Genomic DNA, 22682 nt, shown 5'->3' with positions numbered 1-22682 from the left:
GAATGCAGGACACGAAATCTGCAGTGGAAACTTTCCTATTTATTTGAATAGCTTGTAAATTATATAGAACATATTTTGTGGTATGGTTAGCAGTCAATTTTGATTGAATTCATTGTGAAAAACCATGTCTCTAATGTGAAAAAAGCCGTTTTTCTTGTGGGGGTGAGAAGGGGAGGAAAATAAGAAGTGTGAGGAGGACGAAAAGAAAAAGAAGAAGAAGAAGATGGAGAAGTAGGAGAAGGAAAAGAAGAAGTGAGAGGAGGAGCACTAGTAGAAGATGAATAAGAAGAAGAAGAAGAAGAAGAAGAAGAAGAAGAAGAAGAAGAAGAAGAAGAAGAAGAAAAAGAAGAAGAGGAGGAAGAAGAAGAAGAAGAAGAAGAAGAGGAAAAAGAAGGAGGATAATCCTAGACCCCACTAAAACCCACCAGCCTACCACTGACTAGGCATTTACGTCAGAAACTTCAAATTCAACAAGTTGATCTCTGTGTACGCCTGAGGGGGATGACATCACAACGTTGCATCACTCCAAAATTGTGGATGACTCACTTTTTGGGGGGCTGTGAACCCCCCCTAACAGTAAATTATGGGGGGTGACCTCCTTCTACTCCTCCACCTCCTCCTCTTCTTCTTAATCATCATCCTCCTGATGAAAACTTGACAAACTGGGAACATGAAAAATTGAAAACTTTACCAAAAAGGGGCTTGGATACCCTGAGAACTGTCTAACTATATTGGAGAAGGGTGGGTGTGTTCTTTATATTGGGTTTATTCTGTGATACGTAATAGTGTGTGTTCCATAATTGTGCAACATATGTTCAACATTCGTGCAACTTTCCTCAGTTTCTTGCGTTTTTCTTGCCCCTTGCAACAACTATACTAGTAGTTCTGTGAACAGTAGACCACACGCAGTATTCTCATCCACAAGTACCTGATTGAAACTATAGACCTTATGGAAATACAGCATAGACTGGCTTCTCCACACATCTGTGTAATCACATGACAGCTGATTCATGATGAATAATTCTATAGTCTGATTTTTACTCTAATATTGGCGTATGAAGGAGGCTCCTTTTTCCTTTTATATTATCCTTGAAATGCAAAATTTCCAAAAACCTTGTATATACGTCGACGCGCACTTGAAAAAGGAACATACCTGTCAAATTTCATGAAAATCTATTACCGCGTTTCGCCGTAAATGCGCAGCATATAAACATTTAAACATTAACAGAAATGCCAAACCGTCGACTTGAATCTTGGACCTCACTTCGCTCGGTCAACTACCCACATGATTATTGTGCAACATAACTATTATGTTCAATATTCATGCAACTTTCCTCAGTTTCTTGCCTCTTGTAACTATACTCACATGATTATTGTGCAAAATATTATGTTCAACATTCGTGTAACTTTTCTCAGTTTCTTGCGTTTTTCTTGCCGCTTGTAAGTATACTACTCACATAATTATTGTGCAACATATTATGTTCAACATTCATGCAACATACCTCAGATTCTTGCGATTTCCTCGCCTTTTGCAACTAAACTACTCACATAATTATTGTGCAACATAATATGTTCAACATTCTTGCAAATTTCCTCAGTTTCTTGCGTTTTTGTTGCCTCTTGCAACTATATTTCTCACATAATACTCTTGTGGAACATATTATGTTCAACATTCTTGCAACTTCCCTCAGTTTCTTGCCTCTTGTAACTATACTCACATGATTATTGTGCAAAATATTATGTTCAACATTCGTGTAACTTTTCTCAGTTTCTTGCGTTTTTCTTGCCGCTTGTAAGTATACTACTCACAAAATTATTGTGCAACATAATTATGTTCAACATTCGTGTAACTTTTCTCAGTTTCTTACGTTTTTCATGCCTCTTGCAACTATACTACTCACATAATTACTGTGCAACATATTATGTTCAACATTCCTGCAACTTTCCTCAGTTTTTACGTTTTTCTTGCCTCTTGCAACTATACTACTCACAAAATTATTGTCCAAAATATTATGTTCAAAATTCTTGCAACTTTCCTCAGTTTCTTGCCTCTTGCAACTATACTTCTCGTGTAATATTACTGTACAACATATTATGTTCAACATTCATGCAACTTTCCTGCTTCTAGCGTTTTCCTTGCATTTTACAAATACCTGTATACTTCTCACATAATATTATTGTACAACATAATGTTCTACACTCTTGCAACTTTCCTCAGTTCTTACGTTTTTCTTGCCTCTTGTAACTATACTTTTCACATAATAATTATTGTGCAACATATGTTCAACATTCTTGCAACTTTCCTCAGTTTCTTGCGTTTTTCTTGCCTCTTGCAACTCAACTCACAATCTTCCTCTATTGAACGAGCGTTGCCTGATCTCTGCTTTGTATAGAGGATAGCTGATACCCGTATATATATATAGTAATATCAACGGTTCATCCTTGTTTCAAATAATCAATTATATTTTATCTGTCAAGAGATATATTTTTCATTGATAATATAACAAATTTGTATAATTGTTTATTTATTATTCCCCTACATTGTTGAAAAACGATCTGGCAATGTTGCAGAGCTGGAAAATGATAGTGCTATCTGCTTTGTTGAATGATAGACAGGGATAACAACATCAATGTTGATCAAATACTGCCATTATAACGTGGACCTCACTATAGAAAGATGATACAAATATGATAGACAAGGATAGCAACACCAATGTTAACTAGTAGTTCTGTGAACAGTAGACCTCACGCAGTATTCTCATCCACAAGTACCTGATATCAACTGTTTTAAATGTTAACAAAATCAGTTCACGTTTGAATTTTTATTCCATAATTTATTAATATTTATATTAATTTAAACAATGAATAGTATTCTATTCCAGAATATATATAATATTCATCCAGTTCCGTGATAATCTTTCCATCTAATGAAAATTAATTTTTTTCAATCAAAAATATTATAATTTCTTCAGCATTATTTAGTTCATTGACTTATTTTTAATCACCTATTAAATTAGTTTTTTCGAATGTGAGGATATTGATACTGATGGACACGCATAATAATACCATGACTGCAAAACAAAATATTGAAACCAAAGACCTTAAAGCTGCGATTAGACCAAATTTATTAACAAAATGTTAATAACTCAATCCTTATAGATTATATTAGATTGAACTTAACTTATCATACACATGATGAACATGTGTGTTTGTCAACTTGCGTTCAATCTAATAGAATCGATAAGGATTAAGTTATTAACATTTTTGTTAACTGATTTTGTTAACATTTTGTTAATAACTTTGGTGTAAACTCAGCTTGAAGATGCATACCTCTTCAAGGTCTTTGATTGAAACTATAGACCTTATACAAATCCAGCAATAGACTGGCTTCTCCACACATCTGTGTAATCACTTGTCAGCTGATTTATGATGAATAATTCTATAGTCTGATTTTTACTCTAATATTGGCGTATGAAGGAAGCTCCATTTTCCTTTTATATTATCCTTGGAATGCAAAATTTCGAAAAACCTTGTATATACGTCGACGCGCAATAAAAAAGGAACATACCTGTCAAATTTCATGAAAATCTATTACCGCGTTTCGCCGTAAATGCGCAACATATAAAACTTGAACATTAAGAGAAATGCCAAACCGTTGACTTGAATCTTAGACCTCACTTCGTTCGGTCATAAAATCCTGCCATTGTAACGTGGACCTCACCATAGTATTGGAACATTATGGTGATACCATAGAAAAAAGATAGCATAATCAACATGTGCTATCTTCTCGCTATGGTGATACGTAATAGGTTATCAACTTTCATGCAACTTATGTTCAACGTCCTTGCAACTATTGTGCATTATCCTTGCATCTTGATTGGTGCCATCATAACGTGGACCTCGCTATAGTGTGAGGCATGCAGCAGAGTTGAATGCCTCTTTTGAGGAACACAAGTTGAACGATTATAAGACTCTTGACAGAAATCTATATGCCTACGTAACAGTATTGATTTTCCTGAGCTAAACTCCCTCTCCTATTGGTAGATGAGTGTTGAGGTAGCCTAGAAACGAGATTCTATAGAGAGGAAACTCTCAAGCAACGGTAAAACATTTGTATCTAAACTTATTTGTATTGTCTTCTGTAAAAGTCATACGTTTTTACTTTCCTTGCCCTATTACCATAGGTAAGGAAAGTATTGCTTTCCAAAAAAAAAACTAAGGTACCCCAATTTCTAAATTTCTATACGTTTCAAGGTCCCCTAAGTCCAAAAAGTGGTTTTTGGGTGTTGGTCTGTGTACACGATATCTCATCTCACAATTAACGGAATGACTTGAAATTTGGAACTCAAGGTCCTTACACTATAAGGTTCCGACACGAACAATTTTGATCAAATGAAATTCAAGATGGCGGCTAAAATGGCGAAAATGTTGTCAAAAACAGGGGTTTTCGCGATTTTCTCGAAAATGGGTCCAACGATTTTTATCAAATTTATACCTAGAATAGTCATTGATAAGCTATATCAACTGCCATAAGTCCCATATCTGTGAAAATTCCAGGAGCTCCGCCTCATCTACGCAAAGTTTGATTTTAGATTTCCAATTATCAGGTCTCAGATATAATTTAAACAAAAAAATCAAGTGGGAAAGATTGAGCATGAAAATCTCTACAATTGATGTTCAGTGACATTTTCACCTAAAATTCGAAATAAGCTTGAAATTCGAGAAAATGTGATTATTCAATTATTGCAAACTGTTGGCAACTGTTGATTCTATTGAACCATTCACTTTGAAGAGATAGCAGACCTCTTATGTCTCCAGCGTTATTGCCCTGTCACTAGCTGGCTCAAATCTTCGAATAGTAGACTAGAGATGCGCGGGAACACTAGCGTCAGGTGATCAATTTTCATAACGGCAGGAAAAGTTGTGTGAGTGCGCCACACCAGATTTTTACCTTCCTTGCCCTACTACCGTAGGTAAGGAAAGTATTGCTTTCCAAAAAATTAAGGTACCCTTATTTCAAGTTTCTATACGTTTCAAGGTCCCCTGAGTCCAAAAACATGATTTTTGGGTGTTGGTCTGTGTGTGTATGTGTGTATGTATGTATGTGAACACGATAACTCCATTCCTAATTAACCGATTGGCTTGAAATTTTAAACTTAAGGTCCTTATACCATGAGGATCCGACCATAAGAAATTCAATAAAATTCAATTCAAGATTGAGCTCCGTAATATTTATGAGAAAAATGGCGGATAATGACTAAAAAATCATGTTTTCCACGGTTTTCTCGAAAACGGCTCTAACGATTGTCTTCAAATTTATACCATGGATAGCTATTCATGAGCCCTATCTACTGGCATGAGTCTCATTTCTGAGAAAATTTCAGGAGCTCCGTAATATTCTTGAGAAAAATGGCGGATAATGACTAAAAAACCATGTTTTTCACGATTTTCTTAAAAACGACTCTGAAGATTTTTTTCAAATTCATACACTGTATAGTTATTTATCAGCTCTATCAACTGGCATGAGTCTTTTTCCTGGGAAACTAATGGGGGGTCCACCCCATCCTTGAGAAATGGACTTTGTAACCTCCTTCTCGTGCATGAGGTAGGTAGGTAGAGCAGTTTATAAAAAGAACACAGTCATAGTCAAGATATTTCATTTGTAGAACAGCTGTTTCGACGACTTTCAAAAAAATCATCGAATTTCACAATTCACACAAAGGAAAAAGTACTCTGATAACAATTATTATAATATACACATTATACAGTAGTCTGATCGTAGTTGCAAATATGTTGCCGCCAAACGTCATAATGTTATTCCCCTAAATTATTCTCGTTTGCGAATGAGGCTTGCAGTTCAATGAGCAAGGAAAGTTGTGTGAGTGTACCACACCAGATTTTTTGGTGAAGCTATGTGACGCTGGTAGTCTCTCATACTGTGCCCTTCTTACACTCTTACACTCCCAACAACACAAATAATAGACAGTGTATAAGGTGTTTATGTTGCAAATGTGAGTGTTAACTGAAGCCGATAGTCCTAGTAGTTGTTTTTGGTGAAGCTATGTGACGCTGGTAGTCTCTCATACTGTGCCCTTCTCACACTCTTACACTCCCAACAACACACTAATAATAGACAGTAGTCGACAGTAATCGGCTTTAGATTTGGAACATGAACGACCTATACTATGGGATACCTCTTATGCTATCTTTTCTCTATGACATTACGGTCCTGGAAATACTTTGTCATACCTCTTGCAACGCGTATCTTGCGTTGCAATACGACAAGCAACAAAACTCCTTACGTTGCAGGGAGCGTTTCCTATCAGCAACAACTATCCTGCCTCTTGAAAACCTGTCACGTCTATCATGCTGATCCTTTACGAATGACGTCATTTTGCATGATGTCACCCTGCATGATGTCATCATGGAGCGTGAGTTATGATGTCATCAGTGAGTCATAAGGCGTGATGTCATGTCGATGTCACTGTTAAAGTTGTCACTAACCATTGAAAACTCTCAAATAGCTCAGAAATATTCGTTTTTGAGTTTGAGCAGACAAGAAGGTACCCCAGAATTCTGACGTGTTTCTCAAAATGCTCTCCACTCCGTAGTTTGGGGCATCTCAAGTTTGATATTTCGTTGAATTCATTGAAAGAAGTTCCTTGGTTGAACCATTGAAGGATATTTAAATATAAATAAATATATTTAAGGATATCTAAATTAAATTGTATATCTATACTATAATGAAGGAAAGAACTGGCTTATACACGTAGGGGATAGCAAATTCACGAATGACGCATCATCTTGTCTCAACTACTCAACTTGAAATTTTGCATATAGATTATTAATTAACCGAGGATGGTTATAGGCCTGTTTCAATTCTCCAAGATTTTATTGCGTCAAGTTTTCAGTTCAAGTTTCAAAATAAACCCTCTCGAAGCGCGGGTTACCCGATGGTTATAAATAAATGTATTCAATGATGTTTAGATTCAATTGTATTTTACAAATAAACATATAGATAAAAGTATTCCTACTTTTCAGGATAGGACATTCGTAAATTTGGAAATGATCCAACCAATATTTTGGAATTCATTTTTCAAATCCTAAGAGATTAAGGTTCCTAAATATTAAAAAGTAACATTTCTCCAGATGTATTCATAGTTTTGAGTTCTATACTATCAAGAGTTCAATAGAGATATTCACGTTGAAATGTCAGCACCATTTGTTTTATATCATTGTCTGTCATTGAAGCAGATATCTCCATCCTTTTCAAGCCTGGCCACGTTTCCAATTGTTTGCAGACTAGGCAGAAATATAACTACAACTATATTTAATCTCATTAAGGGCATTACTCATTATATAATTATTATTAAACAGGAAGAACAAGGTCCCGGCTGAAGTATGACAGTCGTAAGGCCCATATTGACGGCTTAGGTTATATATTCAGGCGGTGGGACCTTCCCGCAAGGGACTCTCCACCAACAAAAGCCATACGAATTTACTTTTCAATTTTAACAGAAAGAACAATAATAATTAATATCACATAGAATATACCGGTATCAGCTATCCTCTATATAGAAGGCAGTGGCAAGGCAGAGAATCGGAAACACTGTTTTCCTATCTTTCTCCACTGCCATTATAACGTGGACCCAACTAAAGTTAAGAAATTAGTGAGAAAGGGTATTGAGTTGATTAGAACTAAGAAGTCAGTTAAAAGTTAGTGCTAAAATTTTATTTTTATTGATAATAAAAAATTATGCTAAGAATCATGCGTCTTCTACTCCCGTTGGGAGGGTGACCGTCTGAGCCAACTCCTCTGAATATGATTCATGAGTTGTCAAATCGCTTCCCGGTGGTTTGGAGCCCACCTAAAATTGTGGGTCCATTCATCTCTCATTATCATCTACCTCATTACCCATGCACAAGCCTAGAGCTCATGTGGGCATCACCGTCAGCGAAAGAAAATTAAAATTGTAATTATTCTATAAGATTTAATAAATGGTAGTATGAACTTACCAATATGATTTTATTTCCATTCAGAAAATTAATGGAAATATTGTGAAATACTGTTGAATGTTTCAAATACAGTAAACATAACCTCCAAATTCACTGAACACAACACAACAGTTTCAAAATTGAAACATTCTTCACTAATTTTAAGTCTATTATTTGATAGGAATGTTTTGAAGAGGATATTATAACCATTAACACTGTTATGACATCATGATAAAAACTATAAAATGGACAAAAAACTCTTGTAAACACTTTTTTTTAACCAAACAAGGTTATACTGATAAAAATAATGACACAGATATCGCATTAATGACGTAATTGTGTTTTTTCTAAAACAGTTTGTTTGGAATGCAAGTGTTCTATCAGTAATCAAGGAGTATATAGTGGGGAATAATTGAATAAAACCTTAAATTAAATCAGAAAACACTACAAAATTTACAAGATAACTTCAAAGACTCTCTTCAGAGTTGAGACTTCTTGGGGATTCCTTGGATCATTCCATTTTACTTTGCAGAAATATTGCAGTTTTGAAATAAGATAAAATGCACGATCGCGCGCTATCTATTGAGAAAATTTTGAACTAAGACGAGTCTAGTCCATTTTTGGCGCGGTTTATTTAAAATACGTCATGTACAGTGAGATTTACCATAGAGTTGAGAATGATATTAGAAGAAGATATTTAATATTACTTGTACCTAGATTTTTGACTCTGGATTATTAGTTTATTGATTATTTTTTGTCTCTGGATTATTTGCCTCTAGATTATTTGTCTCTACATTATTTTTGTCTCTGGATTATTCGCCTCTAGATTATTTGTCTCTTGTTTATTTTCTCTCGGCATTATTTGCCTCTAGATAATTTGTCTATGGATTATTTGTCTCTGACTGTATATATGGGAATAAACAGTAGCTGAGAAAAATGAAATAAAATCAAGGCTTTCTTTTGGTCAGACCAACCAGGTTGGAAGTAGAACGTTTCATTTCTGGGGATGAGATAAGAACCGATGCAGCGATACTGTTATAGTTTGATTATCTAAGTTGTTAAAAATACCGTACGCTTAAATCTGGTCTGCGTTGAGAATCGAATTGAAGAATAAAATTGATTAGCAAGACGAAGGTCAAAACTCAAAAGTTGTATTATAGAGTAAATAACTCGACTGACGGCTTCTGCCAAGTCTATGATGATTTTTGTGGAATACAATTTTTTGGCACTGTAGGCCTACTTATTCCTTTGAAAAACATTGTGAACTGTTTTTTTGCATTATTTATGTATTTGCTTTGTTCAAATAAATCATCTTTCTATTCTATTCTATTATTTGTCTCTGGATTATTGTCTATGGATTATTTGTCTCTAAATTATTCGTATCTGGTTCTACGTTGTGTAAAGTCAGTGAAATTATTGTAGGACACCAAAGTTGCCACGTCTCGTAATTTGATATTTAGTCAGTCTCAGCTTTAGTTGTTCGGTATAGCCACTGTGAATTCTACCATGAGGTCCACGTTATAATGCCAGTGGAGAAAGATAGAACAGTGTTGCCGATTCTCTGCCTTTCAAAAACGTTTAATATCTCAAAAATTGAAACGAGTAAAACAGAAACGTTACTAAATTAAACCGATGATTAAAGACGTCGATCTTCCGCTTTTTCCATTGTTTTTCGTGACCGTCATTTAAGACTTAATCACAGTTAAATTTAACGGAAGTTTATGCAGCTGGGTTAGATATTTCATAAATAATTAAACATCACCATATAGGTAAGAGGGTTCATAGATAAACGAAGACCACCATAATACTAATAATTTATTGGATATAGATATACACTATAATAACCAACAACTGAAGAGGTCTACATTATATTATATTACATTCAATCAAATAAATATCTGATAATTCTTATATTTATACATCACAGAAAATTATTAAAATATGACAGTGATTAAATCAGTTCATTCTCTAAGGGTGGGCACACACCAGTTAGTTAAGACAAGACTAGTCACGTTTAGTCACAATACTTCACATAGTTGCTTATGACGCAACTCACACTGATTAGTCATTGCAAGTAGACATGTCTTCATAAGCAACCATGTGAAGTATTGTGACTAAACGTGTCTTGTCTTGTCTTAACTAACTGGTGTGTGCCTAGCCTTAATTATCACACACAGATGATGATGTCTCAGTACTCTATATTATAGTGAAATTCAGGTTTTAAAAGTCAGAGGAAAAGATGGGAAAGCATTGTTGCCACTTCTCCTTTTTCACCGCCTTCTATAGTGGATAGTTGTGATTCAAATTATCCCTGTAATAATGTGATCTGATATTATTGTTGATTGTTGTTAAAAATTATCAATTCTATGTCAAAATATGTTTCATTCATCAAGAAAATATATTATTCTTCATGATTCAATATACATGAAATACTTTGGTAGCTGATCATCATATTTCTACATAGTCCACAGAAGATTTGGCAAAGGTGTGGAGTTGGAAAAGGGTAGATCTATCTGCTTTGTCTAATGACTGACAAGGATAGCAACATCAATGTTGATCAGGTGCTGACTTTATAACCTGAGTCTCACTATAGTTTTCTTCTTCTTCTCCTCCTCCTCCTCCACCTCCTCCTCCATCTTCTTCTCCTCCTCCACCTCCTCCTCCATCTTCTTCTTCTCCTCCTACACCTCCTCCTCCATCTTTTTATTCTCCTCTCCTCTTCCTCCTCCTCTTCCTCCTCCTCCTGCTCCTACTCCTCCTCCTCCTACTCCTCCTTCTCTTCCTACTCCTCCTCCTCCTCTTCGTCCTCCTTCTCTTCCTTCTCCTCCTCCTCCTCCCCCTCAACCCCTTCCTCCTACTCCTCCTCCTCCTCCACCCCTTCCTCTTTTTCCTCCTCCTCCAACCATTCCTCCTCCTTCTCCTCCTCCTCCTCCTCCTCCTCTCTTCGTTGATCTTCAGACTCTTCAACTATCCAAATCATCTTCCACTCCTTGTTCTAGAAAATTGTCCTCTTCCTCTTGTAAAACCTGGATTTCCGATTTGTTCATGAAGTAATAGCTGGGTTGGCGTCCTTTCTGTAAAAGAAAATTTGATTGATTGATTGATTGAGTACTTTATTTATGTAGATTACAATATAAATACTGGCTTATACACTTATATACAATAGCTTACAATACAGCAAAATTATAGATGAATCTATATAATATAGACTAAGAAAATAATTATTGAACTGTATATGATATGAAAAAGCAGTTTGTAATATAATAACTATAGATAATAATCATATTGTTATGCATTTACATAAATTGGCGGAGCTTTGGACATATCAATGTCCATTCTTCGGAAAGAATATTAAAAATATCCTCCCCACTAATTCTCTACCAAAGAACTAACTCTCTACCCACTAACTCTCTACCTTCTCTTGATCAGAAAAGTGAAATCTATAATGATTATAATAAAGGAAAGAATTATTGGCTAATACATGTAGGGTATAGGAAATTCACGAATGACGCATCATCACGTCTCAACAAATTGTAATAGGCCTGATAGGCACCATCTTTATTCATTGTAATATTATTATAAGACCAGGAAATTTCGTTTGTTATTTTCATACATACAGTTTTATGTTTTCATCAAAATTCTGATCCAATCATCTTAGCTCATGTAGTTATCAAGTATCATAAGAAAGTTCTAAATTTATATGTTTTATGCTTAATATATCTATATTTGTATAATAATATAATCTATATTATAATAAAGGAAAGAACTGGCTTATAGTTGTAGGGGATAGGAAATTCACGAATGACGCATCATCACGTCTCAACTACTCAACTCATTAACTTGACATTTTGCATATAGATTCTTGATTTACCGAGGATGGTTAAAGGCATATTTTCAATTCTTCAAGATTTCAGTTTGTCGAGTTTTTAAGTAGACCCTTGCGGAGCACGGGTTACCTGCTAGTATTTATAATGTCTTGAATATTTTCCTCATTCATCCATAATATAAGAGGAGTTTGATGGGATAAGCCACTTGTAGATGATGGAGATACCACTATCCTTTTTTACCTCTGGCAGCTTTGCCAGATTGTAAAACAACATAAATATAACATATATGTTACATAAAAGTAATATTGAAAATTATGGCAAAATTCCTAAAATAAAGTTTTAAAATGTCCAAAAACCATGTTTTGAGAAAAACGCTGTCAAAAATGAACCTATCCACGCTTGAACGCCTCAATTTTTGTTTCGATTCAATTGATTAAGGTTTCCAAGCTCGGAATTTGGCTGAGTCTTAGACTTTAAACAGCTGGAGTCAGAAAATTGGCTTTCCGAAACGGGGCGTAGTCGCAGTCATTGTCATAGTCACGTTTGAATTTCAAAAAAATCTGGAGTAGCGCACTCACACAACTTTCCTTGCCGTTATGAAAATTGATCAACTGACGCTAGTGTTCCCGCGCATATCAAATTTACTATTCAAAGATCTGAGCCAGCTGGTGACAGGACAATAGCGCTGCAGACAAACGGAGTCTGCTATCTCTTCATAGTGAATGATTTAATAGAATCATAGAGAAACGATAGCATAATAATTACGCTATTGTTTCTCTATGATAGAATCAACAGCTGCCAACAGTTTGCAATTGAATAATCTTATTTTCTCGCATTACGAGCTTATTTTCAATTTTAGGTGAAAATGTTACTGAACATAAATTGTAGAGATTTTCATGCTGAATCTTTTCCACTCAAATTTTCTAGTTTAAATTGTATCTGAAGACTGATAATTGGGAATCTAAAATCAAACTTTGCATGGATGGGGCGGTGCTCCTGAAATTGTTACAGATATGGGACTAGTGGCAGTCGATAGAGCTTATCAATGAATTTTATAGGTATGAATTTGATCAAAATCGTTGGAGCCGTTTCCGAGAAAATCGCGAAAAACCCTGTTTTTGACAACATTTTCGCCATTTTAACCGCCATCTTGAATTGCATTTAGTCGAAATTGTTCGTGTCGGATCCTTATCGAAAGGACCTTAAGTTCCAAATTTCAAGTGATTCCGTTGATTGGGAGATGAGATATCGTGTACACAGATGCACTTACACTCATACACACACACACACACATACAGACCAATACCCAAAAACCACTTTTTTGGACTCAGGGGACCTTGAAACGTATAGAAATTTAGAAATTGAGGTACCTTAATTTTTTCGGAAAGCAATACTTTCCTTACCTATGGTGATAGGGCAAGCAAAGTAAAACTAGCAAATTGAACACAAAATAAAATAAAGAGAAAATAGTGTAAAGTTTCAGCTATTTGAGTTATTTAGAAATGTTTCATTTCGTCAAGGAAAAACGTTTCAAATTATAGAAACGAGAAAATAAAAACTGCGCTTACTGTTATAAAAGCTGCGACTACGCCCCGTTTTGGAAAGCCAATTGTCTGTCTCCAGCTGTTTAAAGTCTAGGACTTGGCTAAATCCCGAGCTCGAAAACCGGCCCTTAATGCTTTGGTGAGGATGATGCCCACATGTGCTCTTGACTTGTGCATGTGTAATAAGACGGATGATGGACCTACAGCTTTGGATGTATATTAATTGACCGAGTGAAGTGAGGTCTAAGATTCAAGTCGACGGTTTGGCATTTCTCTTAATGTTTGAATGTTTAAATGTTTATATGTTTTTATGTTGCGCATTTACGGCGAAACGCGGTAATAGATTTTCATGAAATTTGACAGGTTTGTTCATTTTTTAATTGCGCGTCGACGTATATACAAGGTTTTTGGAAATTTTGCATTTCAAGGATAATATAAAAGGAGAAAGGAGCCTCCTTCATACGCCAATATTAGAGTAAAAATCAGACTATAGAATATTATTCATCATAAATCAGCTGACAAGTGATTACACAGATGTGTGGAGAAGCCAGTCTATTGATGTATTTCCATAAGGTCTAAAGTTTCAATCAGGTACTTGTGGATGAGAATACTGCGTGAGGTCTACTTTTCACAGAACAACTAGTCTATAATATGTTTGTTTATTTGTAATATACAATTGAATATAAACATCATTGAATACATTTATTTATAACCATCAGTAGGTAACCCGCGATCCGAGAGGGTTTATTTTGACATTTCAAGGATAATATAAAAGGAAAAAGGAGCCTCCTTCATACGCCAATATTACTGTGAAAATCAGACTATAGAATTATTCATCATAAATCAGCTGTCTAGTGGACTATAATGCTGCCCGTTCAAAAACATCGAACATCTTGAAAATGTATCTTTCCATTAATGTTAGTAGACAAGTTGACTATAATACTACCCGTTCAAAAACATCGAACATCTTGAAAATTGTATCTTTCCATCAACGTTGTAGACAGTTGCAGCCAGACCTGATAACAGCGCTCACACTCACATTCCGGGACGACACGTCACGGTACGATATAGGACAGAAAGCTCTATGTTTATTTAGGATTTTTCCTAGATATTTTTAATTGATAAATTATTTATGAGTTTTTTAGAAAACATAACAACAGGTCAATGTAACTCACTGAGCGCGAGGTCTACTGTTCACAGAACTACTAGTATGAATGTTTTAAATTTGAGAAACCATTAGTTGAAACCATTATTTGGATACTCTAGACCTTGCAATACTTGCTATCCTGTTCATTTTCACTTTTTCTCAAACATTATTGAAGACTACTTACCAGATCTTTGACAGTCCTCTGGGCCCCAGCAGTTATCAAGGCTCTACTCAAAATTTCAACCTTATCCACCCCCATGGCGTAGTGTAGAGGGGTCCTCATCAACTGAAAATATACAATTATTAGTAAATACAAAATTGGTGAATATACAATTATTAGTGATATACAATTATTATTCAATCATTAGAAAACATCAATCTCTACATTGAAATTCACTAAGAACCATTAGTTCAATATTGATATAACTATAGCGAATTCTACGTTATAATGGCAGTATTTGATTAACGTTGGTGTTGCTATCCCTGTCTATCATCCTTGCTTCATCTTTGTAACATCCTTGTATAATCTTTAATATCGGGGCATCGAGCTTCGCTCGTTATTTTTATTCATTGATAAACATAACACAATTCTCTAAAATGATCGTGTTTATATTTCACAGCTGGCTATACGCATATCCACCTCAAATGCAATGCCCCAGCCTACGATATTGCAACGTCGCAGCGTAGGCCTAGAATCTAATACATGATTGGTGAAAAAGATCAGCTGGTATTTTTGAAAATCTTCTTCACCAATCATGTATTAGATTCTAGGCCTACACTGCGACGTTGCAATATCGTAGGCCAGGGCCTTGTATTAAAGGTGGCTATGCTATGTCATCTTATGAATTTCGGGGATGCGATATTATTACTTTGCACATACTCACTCGCTCACTCACTTTTTTACTATCGACAGCTGTTTCAGCCAAGGATGAATTATCCTTTTAATGTCGTCCAGCGAGTTTTCCCAAGGATGAGACCTAGTGCAATCGAATTTTTATATCATAAACCTTACTATGTTCCAAATTTCGTGAAAATCGTTAGAGCCGTTTTCGAAATCCGTTGAACATAAATAAATAGATATAAATATAATAACCAGATATAAAAATACAGAAATTTCTCGCTTAATATAATAGGATTATCATCTTACTATAGTGCGGTGCACGTTATAATGGCTGCATTTGATTAACACTAGTGTTGCTATCCTTGTCTATCATTCGACAAAGCAGATATTGCTATCCTTTATTAGCTTTGCAACGTTGCTAGATCGTTTTATAACGATGTAGGAATATAATTCATTAACAAAATATTTCATTTCGATTACGATAATCATTATTCAATCATTGAAAGAATGTATTTTCTTGACAAATACAATATAATCGATTATTTTTAACAAGAATGTACAGTTTATATTACATCAGATTTATACCGGTATCAGCTATCCTCTATAGAAGGCATTGACAAGGCAGAGAATCAACAACGCTGTTCGCCTGCCTTCCTCCACTGCCATTATAACGTGTACCTCAATGATATAATAATAAATTATCATAATTGAGATGACATTTTCTATCAATTAAAAGTATTTTCTACATTGTTAATAAAATATCCGGCGACCTTTGGGGAGCTAGAGAAGGATAGTGCTATCTGTTTTGTGGAATGATAGACAAGGATAGCAACACTGTTAAGGCTGTGCAAAGGCTAAAAATAAACTTTCTACTCGTGATATTTTTCAAAGTTTTTCGATTTGTATATCATCAAGCTAACAAAATGAAAAAGATTTCTCGGGAAAACATTTCTTTTCGATCATCATTTTTTGAGCTATGAGCGACTGAAGTTTGAATTTTTAGGACAGAATATTTCAAATTCGGTACGATATAAATCCATGAGATTTAGAGGATGGATTCTTCATGGTTGATCTAGTAAAACAAAACTTCTCTGAAAATATAAATTTTTGGAAAAGTTATTCAATTTACCAAAAAAAACTCAACTAAAATTTATTTTTGGTTATTTTTAGTAAATTGAATAACTATCTAATCAAATTGTGGTCTTCTGACAAGATCTATAAATAAATCGCTTCCTGATGGCAAAGTATTTGCTTATCAACACTTGCCACCGCTGCCAGCGCCCCTTCTTCAACTACTCCATCAGGTACGAGGTGTCGCCTTACAAAAGGGCTACAAATACGTGTGGTCGAAAAAAGGCAAGGTCTTTGTCCGCAAAGACTCCAACCAGCCGGCAATTATAATAAGTTGTAAGGAGGATTTGAACTCTCTATAAATCCAGTGTCAACGACTTCTATTGAGGACTCCTATTTTTGTACCTTATTTGACTCCCTATGCCGTTTGAGGACCTTAATGAAAATCAATTTATTTGTGATAGTTATGATACAGTGCTAATAGAGGATTTTTTAAGCTATAGAACTGCCAACTCTTATCACGTGAATATAATTCATATGAATATTAGGTCTATCAAAAAGAATTTTGATGAATTCATCTATTACTTAGACAATTGTGAAACTAAATTTGAAATTATAATATTATCCGAAACATGGATTAGTGAAGACTCTGAATTTGTTTTCAATATAGAGGGTTATTCTGTTGTAAATAGAAATAATAGATTCACAAGAAGTGATGGTTTATGTGTATTTGTGAGCAAAGATATTGATTTTCAGGATATTGATGTAGAACTAGACAACGTAAACTCAATTATAATCAAATTTTGTTTCAATAATTCATATTATCAGTTGATTGCACTTTATAGATCTCCTTCTTTAGAAATAAATGCCTTTTTGCTAAGTTTAGATTTGTATCTGCAGAATATTAGTAAGGATTTATCGGTCATTGTAATGGGAGATATAAATATTAATATAATGGATGAAAACAATCTAAATTATCTGACTAATGAGTACCTAAGTGTATTGCAATTAAATGGATTCAAATCATACGTAAATAAATATACGAGATCTTTCAATAATGTCAATGGGCAAGTTAACAGCTGTATAGATCACATCTTTTTTAAAAGTGGATCAAAAAAGTCTGTGGATGTGCTAGGTGCGATTTTACAATCAAATATCACGGATCATTATAGTATTGTTTTCCATATCAGACAAAAAGACCATGTTTCCAATTCTAAAACTATCCCCAGTAAGACAGTAACTAGAATTAAATTTGATCAACTAAAATTAGATCTTGAAACTCAGGGTTGGGATGAGATTTATGACAATTTTACCGATGATATTGACACCTTAGTTGATAAATTTACCATTAAGATAAATGAAATTATTAATAATGCACAGAAACTGTTAATTATTCACACAAAAACAGACCCTTGAAAAAATGGATTACTCCTAGTTTGATTTCAGCCATTCGTAAAAGGGATAAAATGCATATCAAACTGAATAAACAGCCGTTCAATATTAAACTTAAACAAGACTACATAAATTACAGGAATATTTTGAACTCATTAATAAGGAAAGCAAAGAATGATTATTACAACAACAAATTTGCAGAGTATAAAAACAATTCCAAGAAAAGATGGGAGTGTATTTCTGAATTGATGGGAAAAGAGAGAGTATATCAAGAGCCTAAAATGATCCAAAAATTTTAAATAATTATTTTGTGAATGTAGGAGTTGAACATGCAAAAAAATATTGGACTCTGTAAACAATATTGAAATACCACAATCATTAAATGCACCTCCAGTAGATAGCATGTTCCTGAGCCCAACTTGTGTAAACGAAATTTTAGAAGTAATCGGAGAACTGAAAAATGGTGCTCTCCAGGGGTAGATGGTATCAGTACTCATTGTGTCAAATTAATAAGTGAACATATTGTTCTCCCATTAGAACATATTATAAATAGATGTTTTTCAGTGGGTTATTTTCCGAGGGCGTTTAAATCTGCAAAAATTATTGCATTGTACAAGAGTGGTGATAAGGCAAATCCAGAAAATTATCGACCCATTAGTATTTTGAATAGCTTCTCTAAAATTATGGAAAAGATTATTAAAAAAAGAATGTTAAATTACCTAGACATCAATAATTTCCTAGAGAAAAATCAATTTGGTTTTCAGCATGGAAAGTCTACAACTGATGCAGTTATCCTCCTAACTAAATTGATAGATGAAAACTTCAACTCTAAACAAAAAACATTGGCTGTATTCTTAGATCTAGCAAAAGCGTTTGATACCGTCCCTCATAGCATTCTATTGAAGAAATTAAATAATTGTGGGATAAGAGGCTTATGTAATGAACTTCTGAAAAGCTACCTTCAGGACAGAAAACAAACATTAATCTTGAATGGTACATCAGTTACAGATCAATCATCTAGTTTTGGTCTCCCGCAGGGTACAGTTCTGTCCCCGGTATTATTTTTGATCTACTTGAACGATGCTCTAAAATTAAAAATACCACATTGTACCCAAATTTCATTTGCTGATGATACAGCCTTAGTTTTTTCGGGTGAATCCTGGCACCAAGTATACCAATCTGCTAATGAGGTTTAAAAATTATGAAGAATTGGATGGATAATCATATTCTAACTGTTAACTTGAAAAAAACAAAGTATATCACCTTTTCTCCGACACTAGCAGGTCAACCTGAGGACTCATTGCATTTGAAAATGCACTCTAATCCTCACTGCTTGAATGATGGGTTGAACTGTTTGTGCCAACAAATTGAAAAAGTTAATTCTATAAAATATTTGGGAGTGATGGTGGATAGATATTTGAAATGGGATACTCATATGAATTACCTATCTTCTAAACTTAAATTTCTTATTTATAGTTTCTACAAAGTGAATCAATTGAAAGACCTGGATGTAAAAAGATCAATTTATTTTGCGTATGCCCACTCGCTGTTTCAATATGCGATTGAAGCTTGGGGTGGTGCATATGATTGTCACTTTAATAAAGTCTTCACACTACAAAAGCATCTTATAAGGGCAGCACTGGGTAAACCAAGACGATACCCAAGCAAGAAACTTTTTGAAGAATTAAGTGTTCCCACACTGAGACAGATGTATGTAACTAGGATTGTTTTGCACTTAAATAAGAATAGAAGTAATCTAGAAATTAGAGATATACCGTACCAAACTCGTTCATTAGCATTAAATAATTTCAATATCAACTTAATAAAACTAGTAGTTTGTCGACATCAATTCACCTATCTTTGCAATATATTTTCAAACAAAATTCCGATAAAACTAATTAATTCAAAAATTACTAAAACACTTATCAAGGAAATAAATGTATGGGTTAAGCAGAATATATATTTTACAATGCCTAAATGTTAAGAAATCTATTCATGATTCTTTTGAGTTTTGAATGTCTTTCTATCTTTTGTATTATTTATGAAAATTGATTAAGCACTGGGATGTGCTCACAACTGAAAATTTCATTTTTTATTGTATTCTTCTTCATTAGTTTGCATTTAGAAGATTTAAATGTAGGCTGTATGACTTGTTTTTGGTTATCATCTGTATAATTGGTTTTAACACGAAATTATTCAATTCTTATCATTTTATTATTTATAAGAAGACATGTATATTTACAAGAAGTATTACTATAATATTTATTACATAGGTATATTTTTTTTTCCTTTTTTCAGCATTGCTATAGGCTACTTCGTACTGTTTGCTTTATGAACTCACAGCTAGCGCACAAGTTTATCTTTGCTGGCTGTGCCAAATCATTCATGTTTTGTAACTATTATGTAAAAATTTGGCGAAATAAACATTCTTATTCTTAAACATTCTTATTCTTATCTTAAAAATTGATACTCTAAAGCTGCGTACACATACTCGTGCTTCCAACCCGCACCGAGCACGCGCCTCCCTCGTACCGCCCACGTACCACCATCGCACAGCAATCGCTCCGCCTCCGCTCTCTACTCGCACCGATCATGAACGTTACGGAAGATGGTAGATCTTCTCGCGTTCCCCGGTCGAACCATTGTTGCTCGCCGGTCGATCATCAATCGCTCTGCTGGAGTGACGTTCGGTCTTGGAGCGGAACGAAAGTCTGTACGCACCTTTAGAAAATTTTTGTTCTACTAAATCAACAATACCATGAAGAAGAATCTATCCTCTAAATCTCACGGATTTTATCTCCTACCGAATTTGAAATGTTCTGTCCCAGAAATTTTAAACTTTAGGCACTCATATCTTAAAGAGTAATGATTAGAAAAAAAATGTTTTTCTGAGAAAACTTTTTTATTTTGTTAGCTTGATGATATACAAATCGAAAAACTTTGAAAAATATCACGAATAAAAATTTATTTTTAGCCTTTGCACAGCCTTAATCAAATACTGCCATTATAACGTGGACCTCACTATAGTCATAAGTAAGAACTCGCTACGCTCGCTTATGACCTCACTATAGTCATAAGTAAGAACTCGCTACGCTCGCTCAACTGTACTTACATTATCGCCTATATGCAGAGTCTGAGGATAGTGGCTAGCAATATGGCTGACTATCGCCTGATGCTGACCCAGAACTGCTATGTGTAGACTGCAGCGGCCATATTGGTTCTTGGAGGCAGCCAGTGTAGGCCCACTGCTCTGGTGGTAGCGTATTATCTCCTCCGTTCTGCTGGTTTCTCCTGCTCTTATTGCTCTATGGAGAAGGTCTCTTCGCTCCTAGGGAATTAAATCAATAAAAAAATAAATCTCTACAGATGGAAATTACTGTGATATTGCAATATTATTCAAATGCTAACGAATTAAATATTATTATTAAACGAGAATCCCAATTAAATGCTGCAATTCACTCCGAAGACTTCTGCTACTGCAAATATTGACAACAGGGTAAACAGCTAGATGGAAATTCGATGAGCAATACCATAGAGAAACAATAGCATGTTGAGTAGATATCCCATTGTATAGGGCGTTTATGTCGCAACTTTTACTGTTATCTCAAGCCGATAGTCCACGTAGTTCTTTCCTGTGAAGCTTTATGACGCTGGTAGTCTTTCATATTGTGCCGTTCATACACTCTTTACCGGACAAAACAGTAAAAATTGACAGTAATCGGCTTGGGATAACAGTAAAAATCTGGTGTGGCGCACTCACACAACTTTCCTTGCCGTTATGAAAATTTATCACCTGACGCTAGTGTTCCCGCGCATCTCATGTCTACTATTCAAAGATCCAAGCCAGCTGGTGATAGGACAATAAGGCTGGAGACACACGAAGTTTGCTATCTCTTCATAGTGAATGATTTAATAGAATCAACAGTTGCCAACAGTTTGTAATTGAAATAATAACATTTTCTCGAATTTCGAGCTTATTTTCAATTTTAGGTGAAAATGTTACTGAACATTAATTGATGAGATTTTCATGCTCAATCTTTTCCACTTAGAATTTTTTGTTTAAATTGTATCTGAAGCCTGATAATTGGGAATCTAAAATGCTATTGTTTCTCTATGGTATTGCTCATCGAATTTCCATGCAGCTGTTTACCCTGTTGTCAATATTTGCATCAGTAGCAGAAGTCTTCGGGGTGAATTACAGCATTTAATTTGGATTTACGTTTAATAATATTATAAGTATAATAAACAATAAATCAATCAATGAATTTCTTGCTCTTATAACTTTCAAAAATCGAAGAAGATTATCCATGCTGATCATGAGCTTATAAAGATTTAGATTCTCTTCAATTGATGTATTATTCCACTATTACATTTTTTTGTTTCATTGTGATAGCAGCTTCAATGTGGGGGTGGAAATTGTTGCAACGTTGATTATATTTTTAACAAGAATGAACAGATGACATGAGATATACTGGTATCAGCTGTCCTCTATAGAAGGCAGTGGCAAGGCAGAGAATCGGCAACACTGTTCTCCTATCCTTATCCACTGGCATTATAACGTGGACCTCTTTATGCCACAGTATCACTTCCACAACTGCCGAGAACGTGAAATTATAACTAATTACTGTGAATTAATTTTCTATTATTGAAAACTGATCCAAGTAAATCTGAAATTGCAACAAATTAATGATAAAATTACTAAAAAATTGTGTATATGGCAATCGTCCTGAAATTCTTAAAATTGATAAGAGGTTTTACCATAAACGAAAGTAGTCATGATACCATAGACATGATAGGGAACGGTTTGACTCAGTGGTCACGCTCATAAGCTATTGCTCAGATAAGTTAAGAATCATGTGCCTGGT

General features: G+C 34.6%; 1 protein-coding gene across 3 annotated transcripts in view; it reads right to left on the bottom strand.

The window, feature by feature from the left end:
• Positions 1–10938: 10938 nt before the first annotated feature.
• LOC111048903 overlaps positions 10939–22682 on the bottom strand; it is a 91227-nt gene continuing 79483 nt past the window's right edge. For all 3 annotated transcript variants that reach the window (XM_039440630.1, XM_039440632.1, XM_039440631.1), the window contains 3 exons: positions 20930–21145; positions 14698–14799; positions 10939–11069 (listed from right to left, as the gene is read on the bottom strand). In XM_039440630.1, the coding sequence (XP_039296564.1) occupies positions 10959–11069; positions 14698–14799; positions 20930–21145 (429 nt within the window). In that variant the 3' untranslated portion in view covers positions 10939–10958. The remainder of the gene's footprint in view (positions 11070–14697; positions 14800–20929; positions 21146–22682) is intronic.

Source organism: Nilaparvata lugens, chromosome 14 (assembly GCF_014356525.2).
Source record: "Nilaparvata lugens isolate BPH chromosome 14, ASM1435652v1, whole genome shotgun sequence".
NCBI classification, from domain to species: Eukaryota; Metazoa; Arthropoda; class Insecta; order Hemiptera; family Delphacidae; genus Nilaparvata; species Nilaparvata lugens.
Note: the sequence above shows the minus strand (reverse complement) of the source record. Positions and strands in the feature narration are given on the sequence as shown.